At 39.9% G+C, this 13986-nt stretch overlaps 1 protein-coding gene across 1 annotated transcript; it reads right to left on the reverse strand.

Annotated features, from left to right (window-relative positions):
- Positions 1-1931: 1931 nt before the first annotated feature.
- LOC116262066 (uncharacterized) lies at positions 1932-13204 on the reverse strand. The gene is made up of 9 exons (XM_031641106.2): positions 12749-13204; positions 12535-12638; positions 8304-8511; positions 7663-8233; positions 7335-7586; positions 7029-7220; positions 6858-6932; positions 4240-6732; positions 1932-2491 (listed from the first exon to the last, which is right to left on the reverse strand). Exons 1-9 carry the CDS (start codon positions 12904-12906, stop codon positions 2186-2188), a joined length of 4359 nt encoding a protein of 1452 aa, XP_031496966.1. The 5' UTR covers positions 12907-13204; the 3' UTR covers positions 1932-2185.
- Between the last annotated feature and the right edge of the window lie 782 nt (positions 13205-13986).

Raw genomic sequence — 13986 nt, forward strand, 5'->3', positions numbered from 1 at the left:
TGTAAGCTGCTGAATATCGCTAAAGGAATTTCAAGATCTGCTTACACCTTTGAACAAGTGATTTTCTCGTCCTCTGTGATCATTCCCCAAGTTCTAGAAAGCTGTTTAGAACCTATCCTTCGGTTGGTACGGGAGGAAAAACGTATCTTATCATGCTCATTTTGCGCTTGAGATCTGCTCAAAATCTTCCGAGTTACCTTCTGCAGAACTTTATTTGCATTCTGCTAATTAGAAGTTTGGTGCACAGTAAATTGGTTTCTAAGAAAATATGAAGTGATATAAAAGCTACCTTCAGCTATATTATTTTGGCATTTGAGGTTGTTTGTCTTTCCGCAATGTAGTATCACCAAGACACCAAGACTTTTACTCTAAGAAACGCAACTATGCATGAAAGTCTTCAAGTCGTCTACTTTTTTTCTCTATCGTAAGATTATATGTGCAAGACTATATTAAGATGCAGAACCACCGTAAAAGAGAGGCTTAAAATCTGTGGGATATAAACTCTCAGGGACACGGTGCTCTGTGATGCACATGATGAGGAGCATATTGGAGCCCTTACCGTCTTGCAGGGCAGGTGTGCACCCACCAACAAAACCCACAAAAAGGATTTATTGCTTATTTTCCTGTTGTTAGTATCTAAATCTACTTGCATGAGACCCTTGAAAATGGTTATGAGAACCTCCTAACATGCGCAGATGGGCAGCATCAATCCCACAATTTCAGGTTGCCGAGTATGGTCGAGTAAAAACCTTATCTGCAAGACTATAGGAGAACACCTTCTGAATCGCAATATACTAAGTTGATTATTGACCATGTAAATAAGATTTCTTCTGTTCATTTGATTAAAACACAACGGTTTTAAGGGATACAAAAATGCTTGAATCCCACGAGATTGACAACATCTTCATGACCATTGTTCTTTGAAATGTAGTAATGGGATTCCGAGCATCCGATGTAATCCTGCCAGGGGGTAGGCCTCCAGTTATTCAAGGTCCATTTTCATGTGCGTCTCACTACCAAATGGCCAAGTATGGTGGGCATTTACATTCGCAAGGTATACGTGCGGTTTTGAAAATAGGTTTTGAAGCTGATATCAACTAACAGCATGCAGCGGTCCTAACAGATGGTCCTACCAGTAAGAATGCAAGTAGCTATTTCCTCAAAGAATGCAAGAAGGGATTTAAACACACAACTTATAACAGATGCAAATCCAGCTATAGTATTTCCATAACCAGGTATGGAATTCCTGTACTGAACACTTCTTGAGATACCCGTATGACGAAGACTATAATGTACTTTCAGACGTGGATGAGAACGGGGACCTGTCAAGAACCATTCCTGATAATACAGGATAGAGAAATAATCATAAATGGCTGCTGCCTATACCATACCAGAGGTAAGGATGGTACAGGAAGGAAGAAAGGTTGTCCAGGAGGAACTTTTGGTTCAAATGCCTTAGAAAAATGGAACATACTCTTCCTGGAAAAAAGAGGTATTGGAAGTATTCATGAGGACATAATTGCCACCCACGGCTGAAATGGTTAACCTCTAACAATGTTGGATGGTAGAAAGGCTCAATGGAGCTGTAAGGGGGAGAAACAAAATATAAGACCAGAAAGGCAATGGAACTTTTCTCATAGCATAGCTTCCTAATCTGAACACAGTTCAGGAAGAGTGCAGCTTGTTTCAGAACTCCCAGTCAAGAATTAACCTGTCTTGGCTGACGAAATCAATTTTCCAATCTTATTGTATCGTTTGTATTTACGCTGCCGCTGTGGTCCATCCTTTTTTTTTTCTCTTGTTTTCGGCTCCTTCAATGTGGTTTTGTAGACGTTCACCCTTTCATAACAGTTGAGGGTTAATCTCTCAGCAGTCTTTGCATTTCGCTGCCTCCTACCTGCAGCAGTCTTGCATAGAAAAAGAAAAACAACGAAACGTGAAATATACATTATTTCCATTTAACTTAAGCACATACACAAGCTGATGCAGCAACACTTGGTAAAAACAGAAGGTTTCCCAAACAGCAAGCTCTTTTACTATCATCATAACTGCTTCACTACCAAAGCAAACATCAGGCTGCCAATAGTTTCAAGAGAGCGAACAGTTCTATCCCCAAACAAGATGTTGATTTATGTGATTTGTGCATGGGGACAGTCCAAATGGATAACATATAAAATTCAGAGACTCAGGATGCCCATAACTCGTACATTCCATTCAATTGTGCTACACCAACAGGTTTAAGGGACATACGATATATCTCCTTGAGCTTCCTAACATCACAACCCCTGTTAGGAACACCTTGATGGATATCAGTCGATTTATTGGTATTTCCAGCCAGTGCACTTGATAACATCTTCTTCAGCAATGACTGTAACTGGTCAAAAAATGTCTTACAAATCACAGTCAGGTCACTTTCTACCACATCATCACTCGGTTCTCCCACAACCACATGTCGCCCTTCAAGCAGATGCATTAATGCCGTCTCCAACATCTGCAATAAATGCCATTAGAATCTCATTCCGTTGCTCAATATGAAGGTGAACAGTCACTAAAATTGTCATAAAGATGAGAATCAAACAATTAACTGAAACTTGAGGCATAATGATCAGATCCTGACATAAAATTATGGTGGTTCTGTCAAAAATGATCGGTCCTGGATAAGTATAAACCCTATTCTAGTAGCAGAGCATGAAACTTCATTATGGATATGACGACAAATTGCTAATTGAATATGTCATGGGCTGATAGATTCAAGCTGCAGCACCTACAGAAACAACAAGCAAGGTTTGACCACACAAGTTGGATAAGCAATTTGCAAAGGAGTCCTCTCAGGCAACCAACCACAAGAGAACGAAAACACAAAAGAGAAAGGGAAGGCAACAGATCGTTTCAAGGACAAGATTTCGTTAAGCAAGAGGATAAAGTCGCATAAGGAAATATCTCTCAAATTGATAGAATTAACCTGTGGCATGCCTCACAAGGATGAAAACGCCAGCTTTCAACCATCTAATTAATCACAAGGAAGCATGAAAGCAGAAGAGCTTGGCAGGCAACAGATTACATGAAGACAGGAACTGATTAAGCAAGAGGAAAGAGTGGCATTAGGTGCACAAATCTCCCTTGATTCTAGAGCATGCAAGATCAAGATGAAGTGCCTTGCTTCTTTTCCCACTCCAGACAGTAAAGGACCATCAGCGAGCTATTCAGAAATACTTACAAGGCCATAGGCCCGTGTGAGTTAGCCAAGACCATGGTAGGCTATATTAGAAGGGTTGAAATGCAAGCAAAAAAGTAAGGGTGTCACAGAATATATTCTACCTACAAGAAACAAGGCCCGCTTCAAAATGTCCCTCTCCTATCTCAAGTATATAGGTTTTGGCCAGGTCGATGATTTTATTCTACCTGGATAAATGCTGCCAATCCTGCAGAAGTGAATATGCATAACAAATGCGATGGAAGCAAACCAAAGGGTTATATTCAATCAAATATTTGCAATTTGAAGAAGATTACAAAAAACTGAGGCATCATTTGCCTTCAAGGACTAAAATTTGAACTAACATAGAAAGGCAACCTATTTACTTTGGAGACTAGTTTGATGGGGTGAGCTCGTTATGACCAGAAATATTTTTTCTTCTCCCCTTTCCTGAAAAAGGTATAAACTAAGAACGACCAATGGAGCTTAAAGGCTTGGTTTCTTTGAGAAGGTGACTAATAGATTGATTTCTTGGTAGTCAGTAGGAAATTTGAGTGCATAATCACATCCATCTTGTTATATCACAGACACAGCTGCAAACACAAGGACACAACCATGATGAGAGGACTTGTACAGAAGGAAAAAAAAGGAGTATTTACACTCAATACGGGTATTTCTGTGACAGCCTTCTTGCATCTCTGCAGCCTCAAATTCAAAATATGCCAATCCACCATGCTAAAGAAAAAATAGTGAGATGTCTTGGCATCTTTTCAAACCCTAAAAGAATAAAAAACAAGCAAACACATGGAAGCTAACCGCCCAAAAAAACACATGAACATCTGCAAATAAAAATATTCACTTTCCTTAAGACTTGCAAGGTTTAGCATAAGAGAACAAAGAAAAATAAAAAAAGATCAAGAGAAAAAAACAATCAAAAATCAAAATTATAACTTTTTAAGTAGACAGCTTCTGATTGGCAGATATGCAGAAGATAACAAGTTATTGCATAACTACGTATGTCTCATGAGTTGCTTTAGGAAACATACCATGCTTGGATGAATAGAATTTGATAACCTTGAAGCTAGATTGGAACGCTCCAAGAGAATTTTCATGTACATAATAGGATGTGATTTTGGACCATAAAATTCAATTGCCTTTTGCCAGCTCCTCTCCGCCAGAGAGGCATATCTTTTGAGCTTCTGCAGATGGTTAGACTTAGATCTGATTTTTATGGCACTTGTGATTCCATCTAAAATCTTTAAACAGCAATCTCTATGGTAAGAACCAAGTTGAAAATATGCAAAAGCAGCTTCTTGTGCACGCAATTCACCCAGTGACTCATATGTAGATATAGCTTCTCGAGTAGCATCACTAGCTGAAATTTCACGTTTTCTTGGTTCCTTACCATACGTTTTCCGTTCACTGATACTGCTGCAACCAACCAGCAGATCAGTAATACTGGCATTACCATAAACCTCTGCAGTTGTATCCTCTCTTGCCAAAAGCATCCCAAGCCTCAAATAAGTATGAGCATACTGTGTACAGACTTCATTTGAGAGGCTCAACAATTCCGATGTCAATGCTTCTTTGCAATATGTTAATTCTGTCCTGGCTGCACAATAATATTTCAGTGCCTCTCTGTACTCGGATTTCGCATTCTCTACAACTTGCTTATAGGTGTTCCCCAGCACACCATATTTCCTGAGATCATCCAGCTTAGACACCATAGCCTCAGCTAATGCTCTTCTTCCATGACCTAAGTTACAGTTGATCAATATTATGTTAGTCAAGTCAGAAACTTCTCTAAAGGCTGTTATTGCATCTGAAAAAGCAAGTTCAGCATTTCCCAGGTCCCCATGATCAAGTAGATATCGACCCAATTCATTGCATACCCAACCCTTCTTTTTAGATGCAGACTGTATTTCTTGAGAAGCAGCCGAAATGCCGCTTATTGCCTCCCTTGATGCATCATAGCAATGTATAGCAGCCAAAAGATTATGTTTAACTTCTCCCAATTTTGGCCCCCTTAAATATGTAAAAATTCCTCCACATTCTTCGATCCCAGCAGACTCAGGATTCATGGTTCCCGCGTTGTTTTTGTGTCCAGCTGAAAAGGATACAGGCTGCACATGAGAGGCTTGTCCAGATGCAGCAAAATCAGAGCCAAAGGATAATGATGATGCTTTGCTTCTCTCGGAAGTAAATGGATTACTATTAGGCACCTCTCTATTTTCACTCTGCAGATGCAAACCTTCTGAAATACCAGATTGATAGGAACTGGAACCATAACTATTTTCTGAAGACTCATGAGATGATTGATGTGGGCTTCTAACTTGTGATTTTCTACTCAGTTTCCTTCCACAAGCAAAAGAAGTTACATCTCCAGTGCTGGAGCTTGCACTATTACCACTACTTGCTCTGTCACTTTGGCAGCTGCAATTCATCAAAGAACACATGCTACAATTTTGCTTGAACTGACCTAACTTCTTCTTTAGCCTTTTGACCTCTTTAAAAACCTCTGTTGGCATAGTCAGGTCAGGTTGATGAATAGGCCTTTGTGGTTGCTCTAATTCTTCCATGCCCTTCGTCCTATGGTATTCGACATACACATCTCCAACAAGCATCCAAGCCTTGGCCCAGAAAAGACACTTGGAGTTACTCTGATCAATACTAGGGCCACTACTACCGGAATTGCATTTGGAGATATTTGCAGTTCTTGACAAGGAAGAGTTCTGTTCATTTCTTATATCATCATAGCTTACTCGACTATGTGCCTTGCTTCCTATGGACGAGACAAACTGAACGTCATCCAAACATGGAGGCATAGACCCATATACAGAACATGCTAATTCCACGACTTTTAGAGTCTGAAGCAATTGACCATCTTCTTTATATGAATCTCCAAGAGCTAAATATGACTCTCCAAGCAGAAGAACAAGCTTCCACAACTTATGGTCCATTTTTGATCTAGGAAGCCACTCACGTATGTCACAGACTTCAATACAATCAGCTTCACCACAAGTGCATATAGAAAATTGATGGACACCTGGAGCCACGTCTGGAATCTCCCTGCCTTGATCATCCAACTTCCCTTCAGCATTTTGAAGCTGTCTTTTCCACCTAAGGGACTTAATAGCCTGAGAAACATGATGAATTGCAGCTAATTTGGAAGAAATTGGATCAGAAATGGCATGAAACAATTGCTGAGTTGCTGGGACATGACACATGGCCAGACTTTCAGTTCTACTTGAATCAGGTGTTGCTGTAAGACCAGCTTCCAGGTTCACCTGAGAAAGGTCTGATGTTGAACCATGATGAACTGCAGATTCTTTGGTTGAAAGATTACCATCCACATAGTATGATTGTAATTCATCATCAATTATTAACTTAGATGCTACTGAAGAAAGTTTTGATGACTCATCTTCCATGTCAGTTACTGTAGCTCCGTATTCCAGTGTAGGTTCCATTGTCAAATCAAGCTCCTTGTGGCAATTCAAAATGAGCCTTGCAAATTGTTCATGTGCATATGCACGAATGACCTAATGAGAATTTAAGCAAGGAAAAGTCAGCATCACAACTTGTTATTACAAAAGCTTTTAACATGAATATAAAAGTGAACTAACAACAAAATGTTTGCTATAACACATACAAACAACCGCCATACCAGATGCTCTCGGCTATCCAGAAACTCCAAGCACTTTTTGAACAGTTTAGCACACTTTGTTCTATTATCATGCACCTGCATCATTCAACAGCATTCACCAGCACAAGGTTATAAAAGCAGTAGCCACATTGCAGAAGAGAGAGAGAAAAAGAGAGTGAGAGAGAGATGTACCTTCGAAAGTGATAGTCTATGTGCAAGACGATAAAGAAGGGTTCCAAGTGAAAAAAATGGATCTTGTCTCCCTTTATTCATAAAAGTTGGAAGGGAGCTACACCCTTGATCATGGTCATCAGATGCATGGCTTTTTGGTATAACAGAAAGATCAAAAAGCTGAATTATGTCCTCACCAGCACTTTTAAACAGCTGTCATATAAATCATTTCAGAAGGATAGTACAAATGTTAGCAATAATACCACATTAAATTATGGTTGCAAAAGGTAACATGAACAGATAAACATAAAGGTCTGAGACATGTACCCAGTAAGAGCCAGGATCATGCTTACAATTATCCTGGAGAAACCTTAGTACAGATAGACCATTTTGTTGGACAACTTGAGGATGAAAGGTAGTTGTTCCATCTTCTGATATGCCCTTCAGTAGAAATACATCCTCAGTTTTTAGAAGTTCATAGCCCTGAACTACACCATTTCGATGATAACAAATGGCCAATTCAGGGACACTAGCCATCACATTATCTAGCCAGGCTTCAAGCCACATTAGTGGAGTTATCTGACAAAAGAAACAAACTACTTAGCTGAAACAGTATAAGCAGTTTAACATAAAACAGTGAAAAGAAATTACTAACCTGGCGACTGACATCCCACAAATGCAAACTCACAGCAGCATATTTTTCATTGCTAAAGAGAAGAAGGTCACTGCCCAGAAGCATGCGAAAGTTCTGGAACTGCCAAAAAAGGACTCTTAAAAAAGCATCATTAGTGAGCCTTCTATGCTTCTCTGGCTCATGTACTGGAGACCTGCCAGTTTCATCAACTTTCGAAGCTTTCTCAAGGGCATCACATCTCTTATTCTGCTGGTCGCCCCAAATAGTATTATCATGGTTTCCCTGTGAATAGTCCGGAAGGCCATCAAAGCCAGTCTGCTGACTACCAGCAGCATTCCCATAAAGAAATCCAGAGTTACCATAGTCTGTAGAAGTTCTTGAAGAAACACAAGAACCTTCCCCAGGTTTAAACTGTCCAGGTAAGATACTAGGGCTTGGACTTTCCTCAGATGGCATAAACTGCGAAGGAGGGCAATCACAAGCCTCTGCTCTGACAGAATGCATTGCAAAGTTTAGGAAAAGGGAAGGGTCCATGGCTTTTGGTTTGTCCTTTTTTCTTCTAGACATCTTTTCTCCTTCTTCCACATCGGGACTGCAATCAACCGCTAGTTAGAAATAGATTACAAACAGTAGCTACAGACAGACAAAGGAAAGTGATGTACCCAGCATTGAGAACAAGTGTCTGTCCAATGCGATGCACTGCAATAGATAGCCGAGCCTTCGAGTAAGGAATCTTGAAGATTTGCTTTAATATGTCTGCAGGAGCTATGACATCTATTTCATCTCCATACTCAGCAAGCCCAGACACAGCAAGTGCCTCACATTTTCTTGCAAGATTTTGACTGATCTGACCACTTCCCAATTGTAGCTCTGCATGTTTCATGTAAAGAATCAAGACAGTTTTATTGCAGAGCAACAAAATAGAAAGCTAAAGACAGAATCAACAGTTACAAGATAAAAGTAATTAACAACCTCAAACTATGCTTCTTTTCAGAAAAGAAATGCTAAAGATGGATTCCAGAGGACATCATAGTTTTATATCACTGCAGTTTCTGTGACATAATAAACACATCTTCAAGATTTGAAACCTGCCCTTTACAGTGGAGCATGAACAAAGTTTTGTTTTTATACGTATGTACTGGTCTGCAAATAGAACACAAAATATGTGCATGCAAAAGATGGTCTAAAACGTTTTGAATTAATGTGAAGCACAATGCTGATTATCTTGTCTTCTTCCTTCCATAACAAGCAATCTTACCCTGTGAAGCTGATGGTGTGATATTATTACTGCATCAAACGTCATTTTTGACCAATTATTGGAACCAGAAGTCTTCATTATTTCTTAACAAGAATCTTGCCATATGATGCCAATGATGTGATATAATTATTGCATCAAATGTCATCCAACCAATTATTGGAATTTCATTTCATGCTGCACTGTCTTTCACATATAATTTTGAGATGTGTAGATCATATAAAAGTGTAGGATATTCTTTAATTCTAGTGAAGGAGAAATGGCTAGTCTATTTCAAATAATGTATGTAGAAAACCAATTACTGGTAGGTTGTGACTTGTGAAGAATGATAGCCTGAACAGCCAACTAAATGCAACGGCTTCATAACTAAAGGTCAGACAGCCTTTTCACTTGCTGTATTGATCCCAAAACAAGATTGACCCAGCAAAACCGGGGAACATGACAATCATGACAGAATTTTATGATACTAATCTGTGATTATTGTACGCAGGGTGGGCATCGGGCCTCGGCCCAGGCCAGGCCAAGTTGGGCCTGGCCCAGTTTTATTTTAATAAACAAATTCAAAGTATATTATATATATATATATATATATATATATATATATATATATATATATATATATATATATATATAAATTAAAATTAAAAAAATTATCGGCCCAAACCCGATCCAATGCTTACCCTTAATTATCATAATGCAGACTATGCAAGGCAGTCGGCCATTTTTATTCAAGTTCCAGTTCTAGAGATGATTTAGAAATTTTCCTTAGATCATGAAATTTGGAAGAAGAAATTTGTATAACGAAGTATGGTAATAGAAACTTGTCAAAAGTTCTTTTAGAAAAATCACAAATCTTGGACATGAAGAGGTTGAGGTCCATAATAAGAATTCTAAAATCGGCAAATCAAGAACAATCAAATGTAACCTTGGTTGCAACCCTTGGACCAGTCAACTAGTTGTCCAAGTTGGCAGACAGTCGATTAATCCATGGGCATAAAAACTGGTAGACCAGTTCTATAGTATAGACTACTTACTAGCGACTAACTTAGTCAACTAGCCAAGGACTGCATCCTTTTTCGCATGTTTCTCTTTTGTTTACATAGTTTTTCCTTTTTTAAAGAAAAAAAAACCTATGTCACGTGTCAGAGGGTGCGGGTGCTAGTGCGGTGAGGATATATATATTTAGCTGCAACAACAAACAAATTGCCTCTTTTTCCATTGAAGCATTAACAACATAGCTTGTTAATCACTGATTGCTATTTTTATTGCTTATTAACAATTTTTTTGTTAGTTTTGTTGACTGCAGACAATTATATATGTACATAGTAGACGGCCGTTTTCAGCTCTCTCTCTCTCTCTCGCTATATATATATATATAGTAGACGGATCCATCTACCTCTGTGGTTGCCTTTCTACATTTGTGTCGCTAAAAACAGTCACAAAAGATGCACTGACGACGGCTAGTTGTTTGGCCATGGTTTGTAGCAACGGAATGCATCTTTTGCAATAGTTTTTTAGCGACACAAAATAAAGAAGCAACCATCCAACCACTGAGGTAGCAGATTATTTCAATTTTCCTATGTGTGTGTGTGTGTGTATGTATATGCACACAAAACAGAGATTTCTCCACCCATCCCAAGGAATCTAGCATTGGGTTACTCTAGACTTTAGTTCTTGTGTTTATTTCTACATTTTTTTATTGACTATATCTTTGAAGAGCAACTTGGTTCCACCAAATGCACCAATCTCTTGGCAAAGGTCACGTCACGTTAATGCTGAGTGTTCCTTACAACAGAATAGATCAACCCAGTTCCCATTCCTTTTCTATGCACTCACTTGGTATCTCTGACATAGAAAGAAGGATGTGATGGGAGGGAAGCAGCCCTACTCTCTGTCTCACAAATAATTTCACTGACATCTCGCATTCACACCCTTTATTTGGCTGCCATCAGGATTAGTTGTAGATATATTAGTCTTTTTGGGTTCACCACCAATTATCTCCCTCTATGAAATGTTGTTGTGGTCAACATATGGAATATGCCACTTAGTAATTTCTAGCTCACTGAGGGTCAGAACCTCTGAAATAAACAAAGGACTTCATTCTGTGACTCCATGATTTTGCTCCGAATGCTCCAAACAAGGTAAAGCTTGAAGTTATTTTCTGTACTCAATTAACTTCTCCATGTGTCTAGTCGGGTGGACACCGGCCAGACTTCCAACCAAATCCCCCCAAAAATCACACGTGTACTGCATAGGAAGGAAGCAGTCGAAGTCTATTCATACTTGTGAATAAGCCCCTCATGTATTTTATGAAGCACCTTTAATTGATGCAGCGGCACCTTCATCACGATTAAGTTACCATTTTTCTACTTGACAGGTCACCAATCAGGATCCGACCACTTTTTCAGTCTCTTGTAGGCCCTCCCCAAACATGTCCTGGCAAAGTAAGTGGTGTCTTCCCAATTCTTAGTGAACTGGTATGAAGTGCCTTATAGGCTGCTAAACATTGTATGGCATTAGGGATGATTGCCAATATCAAGCTTAAAAGAGCTGATGTCTCACTCTTTGGCGGTTTTAGTAGGGCCACGTCCAAGAGATGCACCAGGTCCCTAAACCCCCAAAACACTACCTCCCTCTTCCTGTTGTCTTCCAGTTTCCCTCCCCCTCCATCTGCACCAACCTTTGACAGCCTGCTCCAGCCCCAAGGAACAGGCTGAGCTTTTCGGTGGACGGTGGAAAATTTTCATTAAGGTATGTAATATTCTTTTTTCATTATTTTTTATTTTTGTTTATTTGAATGTTTGTTCAGACTTTTTTCTCCTACCGTTTCTGGCATTTTAGAACTGGTTGTTTCACTCTCTCACCTATTTTTTTCTCTCCCCGTTTTTTCTTTATTTTTTCCTCTCCACAACCATCCTCAACCCAGGACAGGATCCTAGGGAGGGGAAAAGACCTGAACTGAAATTGGTGCTATATTCGGATCTAATGTTCAGTATCTCTTCATATGCATCATATTGTCCTTATCCATCAATGTGGCCTTCATCCTCATGGCACATGTTCGTATCTAGTACTGAGTTTCAAGCAACATATGCTAAAAATATAACAAAAATTTTCATGATTCGGATGCATTAATACATTGTAGTGTTCTAAAGATATCTCAAAAGAGTTTCAGAGTCAATATTGTCCTGAGCTAAAAGCCAATCCAGAGTTTCTGCACTCATAAACAATACAACAGATTAGATTGCCTTAATAAAAGCAAACAACTCCATCTCTAAAATCCAATGCAGGTAGGCAACTCTAAATTGAATTGGTGTTCTGCAAGTACACGAAGTGGTTTACAGCCAGGTAGTACTAAATATTATTTGAAACCCATCGTTGTGTAAAATAAGAACATCATTATCACAGATGTCGCGGTTCGCGGTTCCAAACAATAAACTAACAGAGTATGCTTTATCGAAACTAACAGTGAAACTGCCTGCAGGAATTTAATGATTGAATTCAAGAAAGTAAAAAATTCACAAAAGCTGCTAAACCGAACCCAATTTAAAACAGAAAAGAGACTCCGAAAGTCCTGCTATGTATCAAACTTCACATGAAACACAAGCACACGAGACAAACGGGCGACGATGGCTCCATACCTCGGTCGCATCCGGCGAAGACCTTGTGGGGGAAATTCGGTAGCAGAGGGAGGTCATTGAGGTCCGTCTCCGTCGGAATCAGCCGGTATCGAGGCGCCACCACCCTGCAAAGGGAAAATCAAATCACGATTCACAGAAAAGAAACCGACAATACTGACTACACACATCAGGGGCGGGACTGAGAAGATGATAATGATAAAGATGTGATGATTACTTCTTCTGTGAGACCGGGGAAGGGACGAGAGCAGAATGGAAAGACTGGTCAGTGGGAACGTGGAGAGTTCCGCAGATGAATCCACCGACGGGCTTCGGCTTCATCACCTCCAGCGTCCCTACGCATTGTAACGCCTCCCCTGAACCCTCTCCCCCCATTCTTTCTTCTCCCAAGGGTCTGGAAATCCCTTCTCCTCCTCCTGCCTCGCTTATTGTTGCCGCTATCTCTGCCCGTTCAGCGCAAGCGGGCGAGTTGGCTGGCGTGTCTTAAACACGCCCTCCGTTCGAGTTTTGAGGGTGATATTATGATGATGATATTGTCATATTGGAGAGTTTCGATCTGTGAATAAGAGTGCCGCTATGGAGGTCAATTCTTATATCCCTTTTCCCCTCTCCTCTCTCTCCCTGTCCCTCCCTCCCTCTCTCTCCTTGTCCCTGTCCCTCCCTGACTGCGGCGGAGATGGTGGTGGCGGTCGCTTTGCCGCTGCTCTGTTCAGCCTTCGCCGTCGCGGCGGTGTCTCTTTGACTGCCTTATGTGGGTCCCACAAAGAAGCGAATGGAACGTTCTGGACCATGGATACTGAACAGGTTTGGGTCCCACTCTCAACTTTTCTTGGTCCCGCGAAGTTGGTGTTTGAGTGCTCAAACCTCTATCATTCAAGTGTCTCACTCTAAAACATTCCCTTGATCCCTGGAAACTAGTAATCAGATTATGATTGAATTTTACATTGATTTTAAACGAACATTAGTTTTCCCTATACATACCTTTTGACACAAGTCTGGAGAAAGTTGCTTCAATCGTATGAATGAATTTATTTGTTTTTAAGATTGCATTGTTTGTTCTAATCTTTGTAATGAATTTCATGGGAAGTTTAAGTTCCATGGATGTGGTAACAAGATTGGACATAGTTGTATCGAATTGCTTGGAAATTGATGAAATCGCTTGAACAGTGATGTGCATAGATGAAGATTGTTCCCTTCAAATATTGAACAAAGATGGAAAATCGTATGAAAACCATGTTTTAGATAGAATACCTTCTTGTTATGTGTATTGCATTGGTTGTCCGTTGTTCTAGTCACGTTGCATGAGTCCAATGCACATCACATGAATTCTAGTTTGTAGGATTGTTCAAAAGGTATGTTGAAGCACGAGGTCCACCTATTATGTGTAGGTATTCGTGCGCTAAAGCACAAAATTTGTGCATTTTGTATGGGTGTTCATGTGTAATAGCACAAAGT

This window comes from Nymphaea colorata, chromosome 1, assembly GCF_008831285.2.
Source record: "Nymphaea colorata isolate Beijing-Zhang1983 chromosome 1, ASM883128v2, whole genome shotgun sequence".
Taxonomy (NCBI): domain Eukaryota; kingdom Viridiplantae; phylum Streptophyta; class Magnoliopsida; order Nymphaeales; family Nymphaeaceae; genus Nymphaea; species Nymphaea colorata.

Excerpts from the sequence above, each read along its gene's own strand:
- LOC116262066 (XM_031641106.2), bottom strand. The coding sequence starts at position 12,906 with ATGGGGGGAGAGGGTTCAGGGGAGGCGTTACAATGCGTAGGGACGCTG. Across the intron at positions 7,221-7,334 it reads ATGATCCTGGCTCTTACTGG|CTGTTTAAAAGTGCTGGTGA; the intron begins GTACATGTCTCA and ends TTTATATGACAG. Across the intron at positions 6,933-7,028 it reads ATAGACTATCACTTTCGAAG|GTGCATGATAATAGAACAAA; the intron begins GTACATCTCTCT and ends TGAATGATGCAG.